The 23022-nt window shown below is 37.4% G+C and overlaps 1 protein-coding gene across 2 annotated transcripts in view; it reads right to left on the bottom strand.

Moving 5' to 3' along the window:
• dnaaf11 (dynein axonemal assembly factor 11) overlaps positions 1-8763 on the bottom strand; it is a 134738-nt gene extending 125975 nt beyond the window's left edge. Inside the window, exons 1-6 of one of the 2 annotated variants that reach the window (XM_033998814.3) lie at positions 8610-8762; positions 7378-7545; positions 3139-3216; positions 1801-1973; positions 1329-1561; positions 515-697 (exon numbers count right to left, since the gene is read on the bottom strand). In XM_033998814.3, coding sequence (XP_033854705.2) covers positions 515-697; positions 1329-1561; positions 1801-1973; positions 3139-3216; positions 7378-7545; positions 8610-8619 — 845 coding nt within the window. In that variant the 5' untranslated portion in view covers positions 8620-8762. Of the gene's footprint in view, positions 1-514; positions 698-1328; positions 1562-1800; positions 1974-3138; positions 3217-7377; positions 7546-8609 lie in introns of both variants that reach the window. The other variant, XM_059022599.1, reaches the window with a different exon arrangement.
• Positions 8764-23022: the final 14259 nt, after the last annotated feature.

Here is a 23022-nt window from a genome sequence, read left to right on the forward strand (position 1 = left end):
CTGTGTTTGGTTGCGGGTAAATATTAGGTAATAAATATTATACTCCTAAGGAATACATTGCTGTCTCTACCATAATGTATGATGGAATATTGGAAAGGCAGGGGGCAGACCTTATCATTGTTGTATGTCTTTACCTAATACACAGGAGCAGCTAGGCCTGAACAGCTGCTAAACCAACATGTATTTTGTTTTGTTTTATTGGACATAGTGTGGACATTCTAATTGTTTATTTTACAAATTCAGTAATCGCTAACTACAGACTAATGGTCTCCAGATTATTCTGTGGGAATTCAAAAAATATGCAGTTGGAAGCCAATAGCCTTGCCAGAAATAGTGTTAGCTATTTTACAACCAGGACACTGTTTTCAGTCACGGTTGTATAAATCCTATTTCATAGCACAGCAAAAACAGCAAAAATAGATTTATTTTGCTCCAATGATATGCAAGTATTTTACTTAATATTTGAAATGACAATTAGTATTCTGCCATTTGGTGTTAAATCTGAATAAGGTACCTTTTAGCATCGTTTGCTTTGCGCTTCTCCTCCAGGTGCCTGTGCGTCTCCAACCGTGATTCCGGGGTGAAGGGAGTTGGCTCCTCCCAGAATTTCTTGTCCATTTCATCTTCATCTGAACCCTTATGCTTCTCTGTTCCTTGTGTTTCATGCACACATTCTTTGTTTTCTTCACAATCAAGGCTATAATGATAGGACAGTTTTGACAATTTGAATATTACTGTATTTAAACTTGTACAACACAATAGTGTGAATTTGACTGGTACCGATATAGCCATTGGTTGTGATGTGCATAGGAAAATTAACCTTTTATACAATGTCCTTTCATCATAATGCAGTAGTTGGCAGCTGAAGTTAAGAAGTTTCTTTACGTGTTTTAAGGATTGCAAGTGAAAAGACACAACTGTGTGATCAGTTCTTCTGTGTACATTTTCTGTTAAAATGTTTTTATTACTATGAATTTTCAGAGCCCTGGATTACATTTTCTCTAGTAATGTATAGTGTATGTTCAAGATAAATTGACCTACACAAAGAGATGGGGGAGGGAGAGGTTACAGATTTAAAGCTAAACCAACATGTATTTTTACGACTAAAAATAAAAATGGGCTTTTGAGAAAGACACATCTGGATATCAATTACAGCAGGCCCCCAATTTACCTGAACTATTCTGGGAAAATATATATGGATATTTTCATAAAGAATGTATACCCCCTAGTAGAACATTTTAGATAAAAAGCAGTCCCTCTATTCTTGCAAGTTTGAAACCACTGTTTCATTGTTTCCTTTAACAGGGACTTTCTTAATTTTTACATACATGGTATTGTTGATGTCTGTGTACCAACGGCCATCGAATCCAGGCTTACTTTCCTTGGCCTCCGATTTCTCTTTTTGGTATGGATTCTCTAGCTTCTTTTTAGCCTCCTGTTTCTCCTTGTCTCTCTTCTTTAAGTAAGCCTGTTCCTGCTCTCTGATTTGAAGCTGAACTTGACGCAGGTTTTGCATTGCCTTGATTCGGTCTGATCTCTCAATTTCTTTGCCATCTAACCACTGTTGAAGAGAAAGCAAATGAATCACAAATATAATCTGAACACCTAATGGACCTATACATGATATGCCACCATGGGCTTAAAAAAAAAAAAAAAAAAAAAAGCTTTTTGTTTTGGCTTTGATATCATTTTTAATGGAACTTGGTGTACAAAGTCTAATATTCACCTGTTTTACCTACCAAATTTGCAGAAATGCTGAATATTTAAACATGGATAGCCTTGGATATGTGTAAATTTTACCTTTAGCTGAGGTAATGTAGCCACCACAAACTCCCTGTATCCCTCAAATTCCGTGCAAGGGTTTCCCACGAGAAAGAGCTCCCGCAAGTGAATGTTTTGTTTCAGAGACTCTACGCTGCTCAACTCTCCAATGAAATTCACGGTGAAGTCCAGCTTCTGTAAACTCTCACATCCTGAAAATACAGTTTAGAGGGAGTGTGACAAACCAGGAGTGCTAACTAAACGCTTCACTTCTAAACTATACCAGACAGCTAAGCTGTTTACAAGTCACAGGAAGCCATATACTTTTACAAGTGAATCAAAACACTGTACCTTCTCTTTCTTCCAGCTCTCTGATAGTTTATCTCTAACGTAGCTTTGGGTTCTCTTTGTACAGTATGTGGCTGTTCCCAATTAACACCAATTATACCATTTAGGAACAGCACATTCTCACATGAATTAACCCCATCACTGCCAACCACCACTAAAACACATCCAAACACCAACACTATTTACAGGCAGGGTTCTAGCTCTGCCACAGGGAGAATGAAAATGTATGCTAGGAAGGTGGAAGTTGATAAATATAGCATTTTGTAAATTCAAACTTTTCTGTAAAAAGGAGGCTTAGTTGCCTGAACATTTGCCTCTACTCCAGAAATCAGGTTTTTAACTTGTTTTGTTTATCTATCTTGGAAATGCTCCATAAAAAAAAATTAAACAAAGGTCTCATCTAGTTAATGGATCCTGCATGGTCATGTACAAACACAAAAGCAACAAAATGTGGTACTACAGTATGTATTAATAAATAAAATACACAAGAACTACAGTATACGCATTTCAGGGTTCTGGTGATGAAACAATTATTTTAAGTTGTAACTGTACTACCTGCTGCATTTTGGTAGACTGAATGGCTGCAAAGGGCTGGAATTCACTGTGTTCCTTTTTAGTAATTATTTTTTTAAATAGTTTTGCAACTTGGTTACAGAAGTTTATATATTTTACTATTTCCCCTACCACTGGGTCAATTGCTAGAGGGCAACCACAGGATTCCAATCCTTTAGGGATCCATATTGTCTCTGGTTAGTGAATGTCTTGAATTGAAATGAGGCAGGTGAAAATTCTTTCTGGAGCATTGCCATGGCACAGTTCTTGTAATGTGCTCATAAAAGTCATATATATTTCCTTATTTCAAGGGCTTAAATATTCTGTGACTGAATGGGCAACTAAGGCCTCTGGCAGCTGGTTATCAGTTTAATCATTAGAAGGTTTAACCTCTTGTCCATTTGCCATGCAAGTTCTGAAATACCCTGTCACCCCTGTCAAATTGAAGTAAATCATGGACATATGAAAAGATTTTACCTTCCAAATTTTCAATTTGTTCAATGTTGTTCAAAGCTAGATTTAGGTATTCCAACTTCTTCAGTTTGTCAACATTTTCTGTAAAACAAAAGATGATATGAACTACATGAATCCTAGAAAACAGTTTCAGTTATGTTGCTGGAAATGTTAGTGTTCTGCTCAATAATCACAACATTTCCCTTATTATTTTATTATGTTTGTGGATGCAGGTTTTGAAACTACTTATTCTTCTACAATTACCATATGCAGAAAATACAGTAGGGGCAACTACAGTATGCATAGCTGTGTCCTATATATGCTTTAATGTGAGAGAGAGAGAGAGAGAGAGACTGCTGTGCAAAAGTCTTACACATGTTGCATTTTTCTACTCTGATGCATTATGAGCATCAATAATTTACACAAAGCCTTCACTAGTGTTTTCTATTATTATAACAACCTTGACTTGACATAAAGAAGGAAAAACATTGAGTGAAATAGCTCGCATCACTTGATGGTGTGGTATTCGAAGCATAATCAACAGGTACAGATAAACATCATCTGTAATTGACAAACCCAGGACTGGAAGACCCAGAAAGCTGTCTAACAAGGATGAGCAATACTTGAAGATAATATCCTTAAGGACAAGTGTTGAATTGACAACAGAACTGGCAGAAGGCACATGTGTCATTGTCCAACCATCAACAGTCCAAAGCACGCTTGTCTTATTTCTGTTCCTTAAGGATATTGTATCTGTACTTGTTGATTATGCTTCAGATACCACACCTTGAAAATCGAGTGATGCAAGCTGTTTCACTCAATGTTTTTCCTTCTTTATGCAAGTCAAGGTTGTTATAATAGTAGAAAACACTAGTGGAGGCTTTGAGTAAATTGTTGATGCTCATAATGCATCAGAGTAGAAAAATGCAACATGTCTAAGACTTTTGCACATCAGTGTATGTATGTGTGTGTGTATATATGTGTGTGTATATATATATATATATATATATATATATATATATATATATATATATATTAGCTCAAAGAGCCAGCTGCCCAACGTTTTAATCAAAAGATTTGAGGTATTTATAGGTGTTTGATGGCATGACAACTACTTGTTATTGTTTATGTTCAAATCCCTGATTTATTCTTATGTGATGTAATGGTGTTCGCCCTGGATAAAGGCGTCTGCTAAGAAATAAATCATAATAATAATAATAATAATAATAATAATATTGTGACATCATTTTTACTTATATCTTTAAATCTGTATTAATTCTAATTAACATTATTTTATATAAACTTATATTTATATTATCATGCAATGCTGGCTCTGAGGATCAGCCTTGATTTGGCCTCCTCAGCATGCACAACTTTTAAATTAATTTTGTTTATTTATTTAAATGTTATATATTTATTGGAGTTAATTATTTTCTGTTGAGTCCCGCTGTCATAATCATGTTCAGTCTATTTATCCAATTACTTTATTTTATTCTTCTATATGTCGCATTGTCTAATTTTAGCTGTTCTAATACTACAAACTTTATACAGTATTTAACTTTTAATATATTATATTATTGATTTTTGAATGAGAGTTGCAGTCCAGTTTTCTCCAATCGTGGCTTTCTACAGGAGGAGGTTATTTTAATCTACGGCTTTAGGGCCATAGATATCATAGCGCTTTCATTGTAGGAAAGGTGTGTTTGAAAACAGTGGAGGTACTTATAGGCTTTTGATGCCATGGCAACTACACCAACTTATTTCTATTTAAATCTATTAATGTATTTGTGATGTAATTTGCTACATAGTTAATGATGTTATGATACACTAATTATCTCATTGTATTTCTTCTAAAACTACAAATTCATGTTATATTCATTTTTTGTAAACTGTTGAACTATTGGTTCATTTGCTTTTTTATGTATTGTGTTTGATGGGTGATTGTGTAATATTATAATAGGGATGTCACGCCGTCAAAAAATATACCACGGTTATCGTCGTACGTCACGCGGTATAATGTCATTTTTTTGTAATCCGTTTTCAAATGGCTATTTAAAGAAATACACTCAAGTCAAGTCATTTTTTTAACAAGAAAAATAACTTTAATTTAAAGTTTTAAAACAAATACAACACACTGGTACTACAGTTCTATCAGGCACTACCTAACTGGAAGTAGTGTTCACTCCAGCTCACACAAGCTCGGCAAAATAATCCTGCTTTTTTTATTTTAAATTACTGTGGAAAAACACCAAAATATTAACATTTTCTGGGCTCAGTCTGAAACAATGGGGGTAAGGATGTGACCACTGCAACTGAATACCCTCTTCATCTTTATCAGTTTGGACGGCATCCTATTAGTTAAGAGAAGCAAAGCGATACCTAGCATTAGCCAATCAAGTGTGTTTTAAGACTTGCAGTGCCCGCCCACTGATCTCTCAGCAGAGTGCAAAACTTAATGATAAGAAGACGACGCCTGCAATTTGTTTTTGTTTTTTTGGGCTGCATGTTGGCAACAAACACAAAGGAAAGAAGAAAAATTAAGGTGGGTATGACACTGTTGCAAAGTTAGGAGGCTGTGTGGTCCAGTGGTTAAAGAAAAGGGCTTGTAACCTGGAGGTCCCCGGTTCAAATCCCACCTCAGCCACTGACTCACTGTGTGACCCTGAGCAAGTCACTTAACCTCCTTGTGCTCCGTCTTTCGGGTGAGACGTAGTTGTAAGTGACTCTGCAGCTGATGCATAGTTCACACACCCTAGTCTCTGTAAGTCGCCTTGGATAAAGGCATCTGCTAAATAAACAAATAATCTAGGGGACTTTTCCCCCCCCCCAATGGGAATAAAATGGTATTCATTTTTTAATACATAATACCAACTTGAGGAGATGGCAACATCTTTACAATACTGTTTAAAATAAAAATAATGCCTGTAGCATCTTAGACTTAGTTATATAGTAAATATACTTTTTGATTATTATTATTATTATTATTATTATTATTTATTTCTTAGCAGACGCCCTTATCCAGGGCGACTTACAATCGTAAGCAAATACATTTCAAGTGTTACAATACAAGTAATACAATAAGAGCAAGAAATACAATAACTTTTGTTCAAGCAAAGTACAAGTGTGACAAACCACAATTCAATAATACAATACAGCAGATAATAGTGATAGTGACATCAGGATATGATTAAATAGTGATAGTTACATCAGGATATGATTAAATACAAAGTACTACAGGTTAAACACTTGGCAGATTACAGTATTCTGAAGTACAGGATTAAATGCAGTAAAATAGGGGGCAGATAAGAGCAGTATCTGCACTGGTGTGTGCTTACTGCATTTCTCTTGACCGATACGATAGATACTGTTACTTCTTTGGTTTGGTAAATTAATAGGAAGGCAGTAATGAAAAGTTACAATGCCTTGTTCTTGCTGATATTTGAGTATTTGTGTTTCATTTACTGACAATCACGTTTGCTAGCAATCATTGTTTAGTAGGGTGGTTTATATTAAGTATGATGTCACATTTAATAGCTTACTCAGATAATCTCGTACATGGCAGTTTTCAGAACTTGAGATGTCTGTGTTCATTAGTTAGTTCTAATGAACACAGTGGCTCACCAATGGACAAACGGTGAATACAAAAACACAACCATATCACCTTAAACCGTGTGAACTCGGTAATCATTGTAAAGACAAATGGTTGTGGTTTCAAAACCGTGGCAGTTTATACCGCGGTTTACCGTAAAACCGGTATAACGTGACATCCCTAATGTGTAATAAATAAATAAATATAATTTCAACAATCAGGACTGGGAACTGGTATTGTTGTAAAATTTGAACGTTGGAGGTTTTCAAATTGTTTCCAATTATTCAAGGAAACTGGAGATGAATTTCACCCATGAGGTGAAGGCCCATACTATAATTATGGATATTTTGTATTATGTCTGTATCTTGATCCAGTTGTGATAATATGTGGTGCAGGCATCCCTTTTAACTTTTAAATAAATTCTGGCATCTGGTTAGACTAATAAAGGCTATATTAGGACAAGTGATCCCAGGGGAAGAGATTGCATGTCTCAAATTCCTCCAGTGATGTTAGGAGTTGAGACCTGGAGCAAAGTCCATTCAGAATGTACTTTTGAGAGTGTTTGGTGTGGAACACCCCAACTGATTTGTGCAACTCTATCATACCAGTACTATCATAATATGTATTCAAATGCAAGCACTTTACTGTATTAATGAATTAAAACAAAGACTCACCAATCTTAGAAATTATATTATTCTGCAGATAAAGAATTTTCAGCTCTCTGCACCATCTGTCGATGTATTCTATCCTCTCAATTTCTTGCTGATGTAAAGAGATTTCTTCCAAAGAGAAGATTTCACAGTTGTTATGTTCTGCACGCCGCCTAATCAATTCTTCTGTGACTGTTGGAAATAAATCATTAGTTTTTCATCTAAACATTAGAATCAATTTACAGACTTCATCTAATTCTAGAAAAACTAAAAACTTACTTGAATACACTTCAGGGAAGTGTGTGTGTGTGTGTGTGTGTGTGTGTGTGGGGTGGGGGGGTCAGAAAAGTATCCACAAGGAAGGAAGGTCTTACAAAACCTACCTTATGAGGACACAGGACAAGTACTTGTAATGTTTAAACAGATATTAAACAGTCATTATTGTTTTTTAAAACAAACTGAAAGTGCCTAAATATTTTGTTTGTTGTTGACCCTGTGTGGAATTTTGTTTGACTGGAGTTAGGAATAGTAAATACAAATATAGTGAGAGTCAATGCAAAGACCTCATAAACACTATAAACAACTTTTGTGTGTGTGTGTGTGAGTAACAAGTATGAAAGACAGTTGACTGCTGTGCTGAAATGGAAAAAAAAAAAAAAAACATTTCACTGAGAATCAAGTGAATTATGTCTGTCTTACTTTCCTTACATCAAGGTACCAAAAACTAAAAGAGGTAATAGTTTTTTTTTAGTTTTTTTTGTTTTTTACAATTCGTCGTTTTGATGTAGGGGTGTGCTTTCTTTCTTTAGTGTGTCTTTTTTACTCACTTCCTTAGGACAAATTAAGTAAACGCCATAATGAGTAACGCTGATATGACAAAAGAACCTTGAAAACCATTACCTTCTATGTAACTGCACTGGATCATGGCGGTTTTGTGTTTGCATTATGGACGGTATAATACAGGTATCCAAACCGTAAACATAGAAATACCAAGTAAATTAACAAGCTCGCTTTATTTTTTTAGAACATAGAAATACGCTTTTATCAAGTAACAACTGGACATAGTCTAAAAAGTACGTGCATGTTACAATTGTAGTACAATGTACTCATGTTTTCAAGCCACGGGGCAACTGCCAACTGAAAAACTGTTTGAAATATATCAGTCGTTTTATTCTGCCGATTTGATATCTTAATTACACTGCTTTCGTGTTATTTAATGCTCCTGATATAAACTTTCAGAAAAATATAGAACTTACTCAGCACCATGGTTCAATTCTTGTCTTTTCAATTTTGCAGAACAGAGCCAGCAAACTTCCACTTCCAGAATACTTCACCGGTAACTATAGAAACAGAGTGACGGTAACCGAGAAGGTCCAAACAACTTGCAACAGAAATTATATTTGAGTGAGATTAAATGTACGATTCTTACTATCCAAAGGGGTAGCCTCTTTATGTGTAAAATTACATGTGGGTTATAGTTACTCATCATCTGTATTTCTCTGTTTTAATGCTTTAGATAAGACTTACAACTGTAAAATATAAATTAGAATGTTGCATTTTGCGCACCGACTGACCAGAATACACTGGATTTTAGAAAGATTTATTTTGATTTCTGGACTGCAAATAAAGAATGTATAACGTTTAACGAAATTGCAGCCGTACGTTTTTGTTTGTTTTGTTTTTGTTTGTTTTGTTTTGTTTTATCAGGTCTAACTCAATGTCTATAATATATGCTAATTGTGTGTGGGATTATTGCTGATGTAGAAATGTGTTTCTTACATGAAACATTTGATTACAATGTTTTTATTATTGTTGTTTGCATTTTTTGTATTACATCTTTCGTATTAACACAAACTTTTATTTATTTATTTATTTATTTATTTATTTATTTATTTTTTTAACTAAGAGCTTGTTACTGTAGGCCCACCAGATGGAGTGTTTGCCCAACTGAAAGCATAGCTTGGAGATTGGAATTCAGGGGCTTGACAAAAAATTAGAAACGCTGCCATGCGTAGTTCAGACTGTGATGTAACGATATACCTCTTCACTTGCAACGTGTAAATGTATGAATATCACGATGTATTAGATGGACAGAATATTTGTCACAAAAAAGTGACAACTGTTAATAGATACTATCATGTGTTTTATTAGTGCATTTTACTACCAATTTATATTGCATCGGCGTCGGAAGAAAGTTTGAGTGAACAGCGTAAATTAATGCCGTTTCTGCTGACCGGTTAAAGACGTCAGACACAAAATCATAAACAAAGTAATCATGGGCTTCCACATAATTAATTCTTGGGGGGGGGGTGTTTAAACCTAGTCGGTGTAATGTGCTTTTGTATTAATTATTGCACTTCTAAGCCTCATTTACATTTACAACTCAGACTTAAGCCGGCATAAGTCCGGATGGCAGCAGAGATCCTTATAATTTTCAGGTTGTGTTTGTGGAGTAGTGGCTAGGGCTCTGGCCTCTTGACCTGAGGGTCGTGGGTTCAATCCCAGGTGGGGGACATTGTTGCTGTACCTTTGAGCAAGGTACTTTACCTAGGTTGCTCCAGTAAAAAACCCAACTGTGTAAATGGGTAATAATGTAATTGTATGTAAAAATAATAATAATGTGATATCTTGTAACAATTGTAAGTGGCCCTGGATAAGGGCATCTGCCAAGAAATAAATAATAATAATTCAAGAGCTCAGACTGTGCTGCGCATTAAGGGGAATTTAAGAATACACAGCAGCTACTGTCTCCACATCTATATAATTATTTTAACCACACAGGAATGTGTAGAATAAAAGTTGAAAAAAGCAGTCATAAAGTGTGCTTTATTAACATACTCGAAACAATTATAAATATACTTTGCAAAGAAGAACAACCACAACCAAGCAGAGCAGGAAGTGTAAACTATAATACAAAATATGCCACCTACTGACATATTGCAGTAACGAAGTGCATATTAAACACACTGCTCCAATCTAACTGAACTACTTAAAACAAACAAACAAAAACTTAAACAACATTATTATTATTATTATTATTATTATTATTATTATTAAGTACGGTAAATGGATGAGAATGATTTCAAATGATAGCAATTACAGAAAACGTGAGTACAGATACCTAGAAGAGTAAAATAAAATACAAGATATGATAAGTAGTTATAGGTAGGAGCAGCAGTTGAATTCAGCAGTTCAGTACAAGTACAAGCTGATGCAAGTACTGGTACAAGTGGGTGCCATATAGTCCAGCATGGTCGAGAGTTGTAATGTTTACAGATGCTGTTTGAACAGGTGTGTCTTGAGGAGGTCCCGGAAGGTGGTCAGGGACTGAGCAGCCCTGATATCCGTGGGTAGGTTGTTCCACCACTGAGGGGCAAGGGTGGAGAAGTAGGGGGCACTGGAGGCGGGGGAGCAGAGGGGGGTACAGTTAGTCTGCCAGAGGTGGAGGAGCAGAGGGGGTGTAGGGAGAAATGATAGTTTGGAGATAGGAGGGAGCAGAATGGTCAAGACAGCGATAGGCGAGCACAAGAGTTTTGAATTGGATGCTATGATAGTCATCATGTTTGTGTGGCTCCAGAGCTGGAGCACTAACACATCTAAAGAGAGGTACAGTATTACAATCTTATAAATGGCCAGCAGCAAGATATTTAATTATACTCAGTTTCAACTTAAACATAACTTAGTGAATTGGGTAAAAAGTAAAAATGATTTTATTGTACAAGACATGAAAGCAAGTTTCCTGATTAAACATGTTTATAATGAATAACTATATTAGCAGTATATAATAGTATTAATTTATTTAGCAGACACCTTTATCCAAGACAGCTTACAGAGGCTAAGCTGTGAACTATGCAACAACAATCACTGTTGCAGGGTCAGTAAAATTAAGATCTCAGTTTCACACCTCATCCTAAAGACAGAGCACAAGGAAGTTAAGTGACTTGCTCAAGGTCACAGAGTGAGTCAGTGGCAGAGCTGTGATTTAAAACCAGAAATCATCTCAAAACTGCACATCTGACTGGAACAAATTCGGCCACGTCAAGAGCCATTTAACCTACAAGATCATCCATGCAAAATGATGTGCCCCTCCATTTAACAGGGTCGAAATTATTAGAGTGCAAAAATTGGTGTTTAACAATAAAGCCCACTCAACCCTAACTGTGGTGGTACCGCGACACTATAATTAACAGTTCATTTCATACTGTAATACCCGACACACTCAGTTGTATTTAGAGAAGCATTTAATGTGTGAGCAGAAATCCAGCAAATCAAAGTTTACATTTTTATAAATGCAATAAAAAGGTAAAGGGCAGCAGTGTGCAGTAGTGGTTAGGACTCTGGACTCCTGACCGGAGGGTCGTGGGTTCAATCCCAGGTGGGGGACACTGCTGCTGTACCCTTGAGCAAGGTACTTTAACTAGATTACTCCAATAAAAACCCAACTGTATAAATGGGTAATTGTATGTAAAAATAATGTAATATCTTGTAACAATTGTAAGTCACCCTGGATAAGGGCGTCTGCTAAGAAATTAATAATAAACTACATAAATCAGCTAAAACACAAAATCTGATGAAAATGAATACTGTAAATGTGCCTCCATATTGACTATGATTATCAAATTCAGACTATCGAACGTCAACAAATACAGAGTAAAATGATTTTATTTAATAAGGTACCTTACTGGTCCTGATTTCTTCGTGCTCCGGTTGTCTGAATGTGTGAGTGATGTTGATATTAATAGGTGAGGTTAAGTGTTTTGAAAAAAGAAACCACACTCAGTTGTCTTGTCTTCAATCAACAGCAGTTTTAATAAGCCCTTGTGTGCGTTTCTGTGTTGTATGTTGCGTGTTGCGTGTAAATGTTGATGTATTGTAGTTGGTACACGGGATATAAATGGGTGTGTGCAGCACGAGGATTTAAATTGTATAATTATATTTAGGCACGGGATTGCACTATCACTTCACGTGCATATAAAGTATGTAATAAGATGTGAGCACGAGGTTGCACGTAATGAATTCACGTGCTGGGATTCAAGTGCATTAGTAATTGAATCCCAGCACAACAGTATATATAGAGACACATAGCACTCACTCGGGGTTGGGTGTTCGGTGAGTGGAGAAGGAGAAAGTAAAATAAAGTAAATTAAATTGATAGTTGTTTTCACTCACCGTGTTTGTTCGTTTGTCTGTTTAGTACGTTTTGTTTGTCTATTTTATTTTGGCGTAGAGTGCCGTGTCCTGTTTTTGTGTTCTCTTGTTTTGTTTATTAAATGCTGAGCACAACCAAGTGCTCAGCTTCACCAACCTCGCTGTCTCTATCTGTCTGTTTCTTCCGGGCCTGCACGTATTTACCACTTTGCCACAGCAGGGTATCTCTCCCCAGGCCGAGTAGAGCACCTCACATGACATTAAATACACCCCCACACTAAGGTTTTTCTCCTCCCTTGCCCCTGACACTTAACCAATGGTAAAGGGACAATGCCTTGTCGTTACACCTCTTTCTTGGTACTGTGTGCAATGTTTTTGTGTTGTGTACAAAAGTTGACTATGTGTCAGGTGCTGAAGTAGCCTTGAGAATTGCTTGTTTCTAACTTGTTATATTTTGGATGTTAGCTAGCTACTGTTGTGTTATCTTGGGTGTTTCAATTTCCCCAGCTATGAGCCATTGTTTGTCGGAGGTCGCTGTTGACTCGACGCCCAGACTTGTGGCCTTGCCAATCTCCCTGTTTTTCTCAACAATATGCAACTTTAGATGATTTTCATCACTGCTCCCACTTCCTCTGCTCATCTTTCTGAACTAACAGAGTGTTGGAGTGTGACAGAGAGCAAATGAATCCTAGTCAACAATCTCCCTCCCGATCTGTGAGGGCACTGTTTAACAGGAACAGTGCCTCAGACTGGTTGGTCTGGCAGTTCATTCCAGGGTCATTCGGAAGCCAGCCAGCCAGGAAGGGGGCGGAGTTACAATGCCCAAAGTCCTCACCCTAAAGCGGTATGTGATGTGTCAGTCATGGATTGGAGGAGACGTGACTGAACTAGCTAACACACGGGGCATGACTAAGGGTATAATAGGGGATGTGACGATGTAATCTGTTCCTTTAATGTGGTTGCGAAACTGACCGATAAAGGAAACAGATTGTGTAAACGTATCATGAGTGTTAAGTGTTTTGTTTGTTTGTGGAATCTAACTGTCTGTTTGTCACTACTAGACGGCTAACACGAGCCAGGAAGCTGTCGCTACAAGCCAGCATCAAGCCCGGACTGCAATTACACCACTTGTTACTGAATACCTTACACCAGCACCTGCACGCAGAGCACTCACTGTCAGGAGAAGAGGCCGTGTCTGTGCTGTGTGGTGTTTGTGATTATTATTTCAGGACTGAACCCTGTGGTTTAAAGCTGGCAATACATATTGGTGTGTAGAGCCAGTGTTTATTATTTAATGGTCTAAGCAGACAAAAAGGAGAAATAAAAGAACTGTTTTGAACTGCGAACTTTGTGTTTGTCATTGTTAAAGCACCTGCATCACCTGTACACCTGAGCACTGCAACCCACACGTACACAAGGAGATTTGTTAGTTTTAGCCACTTCCAAGTGCATAACATTTGTGCTGTAAAACAAAGTATGTGCTGTTATTTCTCTTTTCCATGTTACAACAGTGAGTTCTTTAACGTCTCACTGCCTTTCTGTTCCTGTAGCCTGCACTAATGAACGCACAAGTTATTTCCTGCCAGAGGAAAAAAAAAGGTCCTGGAGCAGGACAGCCAGCTTGTTATCCTTTTGATCAGCTTGGTGTGCTTTCCAATAGCTTTAAAAATACATTATGTCATCATACAAATTGATGACTCCTCTGTAATACTGCGTACTAGTAACTGAGAGAGTTAAATTAACTTAATATTCTTCTCAGGAGTCATTTATTTGCCTGGTGCTGCTAGGGTTCCAGCTACCATTCATCTAACTTTTTTTTTTTTGTATATTCGGATTCCAGGGATCCCGGGGAAAGTAACACATTTATGCAAATCAACTATAACCAAAGATACTCCACCTTTACTTCCGTCAAAGCATGCAGGGATTGTGGGATATAAAGAGAGCTCAGCATAAAAAAAATATTGAGAGTCAATTGAGCCGTGTCAAATTTCGTAAAGTTTTACAGATTTTGCTATGTTCAAAAAATGCATCAAACTTTTCAAATAAATTTCACTTATGTCCAAGGTATCTTGTAAAAACAGCAACATTGACAAATTATAACATTACAGTTTGTAATTATTATGAAAAATGCTATTTTCTGAGCACAGTTGTGGCGCATGCGCAAAAATACAGAGTAACAGCATGCCATGCTTCTTTTGGCACATCATTCGGAAGGGTAAAACAGTCATTAATTTGCCAATTTTGCTGTTTTCTTCAAGAGATCTTGGGCAAAAGTGAAACTTACTTCAAAAGTGATGCATTTTTTAATATAGCAAATAGCAGCAAAAAAAACAACTCTGCCACAGTATCCACCTCCAGGTCCGGGAGAGCATAAGCCTTCACTTTTGTGAAGTAATCCAGAGCCACGAGGACGAAACAGTTGTCAACCCCTACATGCTTCATGGGACACCCTGCTGGAAACTGCTGGAGGGGGTCATGCGACCGGCCCGAGGAGCTGCACACTGGTCGCAGTGGCGGCAGAAGTCCTCCACAGTGCCAGAAACAGGACTGCCTGAGTCGCCCAAGTGTTTTGGCCTCCAGGTGGGTCCGGCCCGCTTCTTCCGGCTTGGTTGCGAAGAGGTTTTTGAATGCCACAATATTTTAGTGGTTTTAGTAGTAAACCTCAGAAATTAAGTATACTTTTACTATAAAAAAAAATATTTGTCATTGCTAAACTGCAATATGTCTCTTATGGAAACACATTTATTATTTATTTGTTTCTTTTTAGTCTGTAGCAATTGCTACACACTGCAGGACAAGAAACGCATCTGTTGCACTGGTTCTCAATAAGTAGCTAGATAAATAAGGGCATTCTATGAAATAACTCATGTGTTTTAAATGACATGGTCACGGACAATTATTCCACTTATCAAACACTTTAATAAGTGCCACTGAGTTGGTGACATGCATGCTATTGGTATCTCTGCATTGGTTCTCTGAAGTTACTCATTGAATAGGTTAAGTTGGCCCTAACGTTAATCCTGTTAAGTAAATAGAAAACAGGTAGTGTTCATGAAGCTCTAATGGTTTTTATCTATTATCTAAATTGGTGTCAAGTCATGTCTTGTTAAATGTGCTCTGGTGCAGTGTGTCAAGAAAAAAAAAAGATAGTAGTGAGTTGGTCTCTCTGTTGGCGGGTTGCTGTTTGATTGGAATTGGTTACATGTTTTAGTTGGTGCATAAAAAAATAGGTAGATGAGAATCAGTTTCAGTGAAAATTATCTCCCAAAGTCTCAGTTAAAGGCAATTGAGGACTCCTATGGGGCTTAACGAGGACCTACACCAAGGGGAGTAAGATTTGTTCATCTGGAGTTCCAGTGTCCGAGGGCGTCTGTGGACAGGTGGCAGGAAGCTGGGTGAGATCAAAACTGTTTCTACTTGTACCTGCTGGATTACGTGCTGGGTTTTGTGTCCATTAGGACATGGGCTACAAATAAGCATTTTTGCTGGGACAATTGTTTTTTCTTTGTAACTGGGTTAAACGAGCACACAGGTACAGAAGGCACAGTTGTTTTTGTAACAGTGTTAAATGAGCACCTCAATACGCCTTATTCACGCAGCGGCCATGTTTGGTTGAAAACGAGGCTTGGTGTGCGAGCAACTGTCATGGCCGCCCCAGCTACTGATAATATCACTATGTGAACGATATCTTTAATATGTGTTCGTGTCACAAAGACGGCCGGAGTGGGTGGCGTCAGACCAGATGCAGGAAATAAACAGACAGAGATTTGGAGTTTGGTGGAGCTGAGCAAATGGTTTCGCTCAGCATTTAATAAAACAGCACAGAAAATAAAAGGTTTGAACACAAAACAAAACAGGACACGGCACTTGCGCCAAAATAAATAGACAAACAAAACGTACTAAACACTTAACAAACGGTGCACGGAGAGACAAACAAACACGGTGAGTACAAACACTTATATTTACGATCTTATTTATTTTAACTCCTCTCTCTCTCACCCGTTCTCCACTCTCGAACACCCAACCCCGACTGAATGAAAATGTGCATCTATATATACTGTTGTGCTGGGATTCAATTACTAATTAATTATTCACTTGAATCCCAGCACGTGAATTAATTCTGTGCAACCCCGTGCTCACATATTACATTTAACCAGCACGTGAAGTGATTTGTGCTCTCCTCGTGCCTAAATACAAATCTACACTTTTTAAATACACGTGAAACACAGACCCGTTTATATCCCGTGTACCAATGACTATACACCAACATTAACACACGCACGCAACATACAACACATAACACACAATTGCACACAGGGGCGGGGCACATTGCCACAGTTCCTCAAATAAAAGTTGAAGAAATTGATAATTGGGCAGATAATAATGCGAGGATTCCAAAAAACATACAGGAGAAAGGGTACAGCAATTGGATTGAGGGTTATATTCATGAAGTAGAAGGTAAATTAGCAAGTGTATTTGTGATCGGAAAGTGAATAAGCTACTAGCCTATACTAGATTCGTAAAATATATCTTGTAGTTTTAGTTAGAGAACATTTACTTTAATTAATATTGATGTTGATTTCAAGCCTATGTATAGTTTCACGTTTATTGGTTTGGTATAAGCATGTTAATTGTTTTCTAAATACGTTTAAGAGGCAGGAGAATGGATTATTATTATTTATTTCTTAGCAGACGTTCCGGTCAATGAAAAAGAATGAGTCACTTTACAGGGTTCAGGTAACGCCATATCCGAAAACCTAGGCTTGGTTTGTTTCTCCAAGCTTAGTTCTGTTCAGTTATTAATCCCATTATTAAGATTCTGTTCAGTTGTATACTAATCCGCTGTTCCATTAGCACATTCAGTGTTTTGTGTGTAGAACAAGTATAATAATAAGAAGGTAGTAAAGACATTCTAAAAACAAGAATCAAACGTCCCTCTTTTTGTTATTCCTATACAGTTTATTTGGAGTTAATGTAACGTTAAGGATCTCCTTTCTGACCAAGTATTGTGTAACTCAAGCATATTTTTTGTAAACTTGCGTTACTAAACGTTTTTGTAATTTTGTTCAGTTGTGCTTAATAAAGACTCTTTTAGTACACTCGGTGTGTCATACGTTTTTTTTAATACATGGCATTGCATCCCACAAGACACATTCCCTTTAGTATCCATGCATAATCTCAAGCTTCTGCATCTTACTTATCTATTGATTAGGACTGATTGGAAATGCTGAATTGGCTCCTGGACAGTATACCTGAAATGTAATCAAATTTGTGACTATAATGAAGAACATGTACATTCACACAGAAATGAAAGTTGAGATTTCTCTTCAGAAAAAAAAAATATATATATATATATTTATAAATAATATATGTACAGAATTTGGAGTTTTAACATCTAAAAAGGGCAATGTGCACTGGGTTACTTCTTAAATCAGAACCACAAAACGGAACGCACCAGTGCAACGCCATAACTTCTCTCCAAGACATCAGCGACCAGAAGCTAGCAGCTGCACTCCAAGCCTCGTTTTGAGTCTGGCATGAATAAGGTGTATACAGAAGGCTCAATTGTTTTTTTTGGAACAGGATTAAACGAGCACCTCGATACAGAAGGCTCAGTTGTTTTTGTAATGGTATTAAATGAGCACCTCAATACAGATGGCTCAATTTTCCTGTACAGTATGTGGTGGTGGGGGGCGGGTAGGTACATACCCTGATATCGACTGTTTAGGATTGAACTCTGATTTATGTGGAATGTGAGTATTTGCTGGACTGAACATAGACAATGCATTTTAACCTCAGACTGCAGCATGGTGCATACTGAATTTGAACTAATTGTTAATGTACAGGTTTATTGTAACTACTGAATTAAATCATGCAATAAAGGGAGCTGTATTATGTATGTACCTGTATATTGAATTTATTGAATTTTGTTAATGCCATAGATGGGGCTTGTCAGAAAAATGCATGTGTATTGTATATGCTAGTTGAATTAAATACTTCTATAGAAGGAGCTTTATGGAGGCACTTGCATATGATTGTGTATTCTTTTTCATCAATTTACTCTGCAAGTGGTGATATATGGTATATGTATTGATTATTATGAACAAGGGCGGGAAGCTGTGAAATGTTTGAGGGATATACATTTTTAGTAAAGGGGATTAGTTATTCTGGGTTTTGGACAAACTGCTTATGGGCAAAATAATGAAGTAAAGTAATAACGCGCTGACTTACCCAGCATTTCTTGGATATGGCACTCAACTCTCCTTTCCATGTTAGATTATATATATATATATATATATATATATATATATATATATATATATATATATATATATATATATAACATATATGGGGGTAATTACTTATGATCAATAGGATAATTGCTATTGTGTTTAGAGTTGAGATTGTTACAAGTGATTTAATAGTTTTGTAACATGGTTACACACGATGGAGCGGATTTACTTTATTGTAGAATTTACTGTAGTATAATATTTTGTTGGATTTAGTTTAATTTCCTGTATGATCAAATTATAACATGTAATATTTCATTTTAGAAGATAGCCTTTAATAGTGACTTCATCTTCAGCATGTGACACCGGTGACATACTGTAACATGTACTATAGCTATAAGCTGTCATGGGATTGTATGGAGTGTTCAAAAGGAAGCTATGCAGTCACTCAGGGCAGTTGGTCATGGCTCAGAGTAATAAAGATGTTTGCAACTCTACCGCTGTATGTGTCTACTTTATAAGAACAGATACTAACGTAACAAGGTACCAGAAGTGAAAGAATTCCCCAACAGATGAGTAGAACATTGCCCAAAGTCAAATATTTTTAAAAAAATGGAGCAGCTCAAACCAGCAAAGGAGTTGAAACTCACAGGCAACGTGGAGGAACAATGGAGGAACTTCAAGCAATGATTCAACCTCTATGTGACGGCAATTGGAACTAACAAAAAAGAAGATGAACAAAAAGTTGCACTCTTCTTAACAGTAGCTGGTTGGGATGCTCTGGATGTCATCAACAGCTTCCAGTTGACAGAGGAACAGAAGACAAACTACGAACTGGTAATTCAAAAATACTCTGAAAAAGAGCAAGACATACGAGAGATATGTTTTTAATAGTAGGATACAAAATGAAAATGAGTCGATAGAAGAGTTTATAACAAACTTAAAATTGAAAATTCAAACTTGCAACTTTGGAACTTTAGCTGACTCTAATACGTGACAGAATAGTCATGGGCAAGAGAGATAAAAGAGTGAAAGAAAAATTACTAGGAGAAACAGACTTAACTTTGGAAAGAGCAATCCAAGTGTGTCAGATCAAAGAAGTAACACAGTCTAGGATTAAATCAATGGACTTGAGTCAAAATAAGTAGACTATATAAAACAGAAAAAGTGAACCTGGAATAGGGAAAATAAATATTTCAGAAAAAGAAACAGCTCAGACACATGGACCTGCATGAGGTGCGGTGGAGGCCATAAACCACATCAGTGCCCAGCGTTTGGAAGAGAATGTAGAAACTGTGGAGGAATAAATCACTTTGCACGAGTTTGCACTCCAGCAACACATCAGGAGAACTGTTTGTTGGGACAATTAACACCATAGAAAATGAGGAGGACTGGACTGCCACATACACAGTCAACGGGACACAGGGGCACAAGTAAATGTAATGCCAGACACTGAACTGAATAGGTTAGTAGTAAAACCTATTGTAAATACAAAGGTTAAACTTAGAGAATATAGTGGAAAAGTAATTCCTACAGTAGGAACATGTCATCTAATGTTAAAGATTGAGGGGAATACTCATCGGGTACAACTTGTAATTGTGAAAGGAAACAAGTTTCCCATAACAGGATTGGTAAAACATGTGCATATAGTGAATAGTCAAATGAATGCACATGACACAGTGAATGCAGAAGACACATTTACAGATCTATTTCCGGGCATAGGAAAACTGAAAGTACCACAGAATACCTACCACAGAAAAGCCAAACAGACCGGTGATACACATACCCTGAAAAGTACCTCTAGCATTAAGGAAAGGCTTAAAGAGGAATTACAAAGGCTAGAAACATTGGAAGTAATTGAAAAGGTAGAAGAGCTGACACAATTGGTGCACTCGTTGGTAATGGTAATGAAAAAAGAAGCCACTTTAAGATTATGCATAGATCCTAAAGAGTTGAACAAATATGTGAAAAGAGAGCACTTCCTACGACTAACCCAAGGAGAAATCCGAAGGGATTTAGCTGGCTAAGTATTTCTCTAAACTAGATGCATCGGCAGGGTTTTGGTCTAAGTTCCCCTAGATAAAGAAACCGCAAAGCTATGTACATTCAACACACATTTTGGAAGGTATAGTTTTAAGGGATTACCTATTAGGTGTGTTCTGCACCAGAAATATTTCACAGGACAGTACAGCAAATTTTTGATGGCGTACCAGGGACAAAAGTGTATATAGATGATGTTCTGATTTGGGGAGCTAACTTACAGTAACATAACATAAGGTTAAGCTAATGGCTTAAAATTGAATAAAGCAAAATGTCACTTTAGACAGAAATCACCTACCTGGGGGAAAAGCTAACTCAGAATGGAGTGCACATTGACCAGAGTAAGGTAACAGCAATGCCAGCACCCTCAGACAAAGAGGGGGCACAAAGGTTTCTAGGCATGGTTAATTATGTAGGCAAATTTGTACCAAATCTGGCCTCACATACTAGTCAGATGAGAAGCCTAATGTGTAAAACAACTCTGTGGAATTTGAATGAAAATCACCAAAAGAAATTAAAAGCACTCATCATGAAAGATCCAGTACTGAAGTTTTATGATGCAAAACGTAACACTAAGGTAGCTGCAGATGCTTCCAGAGCAGACATAGGAGCAGTACTCAGCAGTACAGCAGTATGGCCTGGTGGCATACGCTTCAAGAACTCTGACTACAGCAGAGTGCCAGTATGCACAGATAGAAAAGGAGGCACTAGCTTTGCATTTGGATGTGAAAAGTTTCACATGTACATATACGGGAACACAGTATGGGCTGAAACAGAGCACAAACCATTGGTATCTATTGCTAAAAAGGGCTTAGTAAACACACCGCTGAGGATTCAGAGATTATTCTTCAAATTGCAAAGGTACAAGTTACAGCCAGAGTACAGGCCTGGGAAGGAGTTAATTGTAGCAGACACACTCTCAAAAGCTTTTGACAGTACAGAGCCAACAGAAAGTGGACAGTTATAGCAAGAGCCACAGCACAAGATGCATGTTTGCAAAAAGTTATAAAGGGTTTAACACAGGGACGGCCTGCTCACACAGTACCAGAGCCATACGTACAGAACAGAAATGAATTGACAATACTAGTGTCACGGGACACTCTTTTGGGGTTCAAGCTCAAACAGTAGCCAACTACGCCACCTAGTGACTAAATATATGGGGCACTAGGACCCTAGCAACACTAAAAACAACACAGGTTCGTAATTATGACCAGTTGGAACTCAGAACAGATCGACCATGACAAGAAAGGCAAACAGTTGTACCATTTTGAAATAAACAATGTTTATTATCCTTATAAAAATCATTAAAATATGAATACAATTTCTATAGTACCAGGGGTTACCAAAAATAAAAATAATAAAAAAAACAAGGCACACACCAATTTACTAGTGCACAAAGTATCAAAAGAAAATAAAAGCACCCACTACTTTTGCTAGGGTGCAAAAGTATACAAAAGAAATGGATTTCAGGCCACCAAATCACAATAACCACCACTGGATCCTCATCAACCGCTCCAGGAAAAGGTGCAGCTAGTGCCCCCCCCCCACACTGGTGCCAAGCTCCTCCCTGGATGTGGCAGGCACCCCCCCTGGAGACAAAAAAAGCAACAGCACTGAGTGACTCACAATTATACAGTACACAGAACACCTCAACAGAGATTAAAATATACTTCTTTATAGTTAACTATACCAATCCATATATTTAAGAGCACAACCTATAGCCACAGGTAATTTAAAATGTAACACCCAAAAATACCACTCTCTATCATAGATATTTATATCAATAGAACAGGTGTAAAACCCATAAACTACAAGTTGCAGACAAATACCAAATATTGGGTTTATCTCCTTTAAGAAAAACACAGGTATCACTCTAGCAGAGAAAATATAAAGGTGCACTAGGGTCCCTACACAGCAAGCGGGTCATAAACCCTATTAGGCAATGTACTAATCATTAAAAGTGGTCGTTACTTCCCTTTTAAACTGCACTCTTTTGGTCCCAAGTCCACTCTCCAGTACAGCCTGCTTGTTCTACTAATACATTTAGTCTTGAAGATTCCTCTTGGATTCCGGTCTCTGTTCTCCACGTCTCTGCTCTCTCAGGGACTCCTGTGGCTCTTGCAGCTCTCCTCTGCCGTCTCTCTGTCTCTCTGGCTCTCTGGCTCTCTGGCTCTCTGGCTCTCTGGCTCTCTGGCTCTCTGGCCCTCTGGCTCTCGCAGTTCTGCCCGTTGTCTCTATCTCCGCTCTTTTA

Source organism: Acipenser ruthenus, chromosome 4, assembly GCF_902713425.1.
Source record: "Acipenser ruthenus chromosome 4, fAciRut3.2 maternal haplotype, whole genome shotgun sequence".
NCBI classification, from domain to species: domain Eukaryota; kingdom Metazoa; phylum Chordata; class Actinopteri; order Acipenseriformes; family Acipenseridae; genus Acipenser; species Acipenser ruthenus.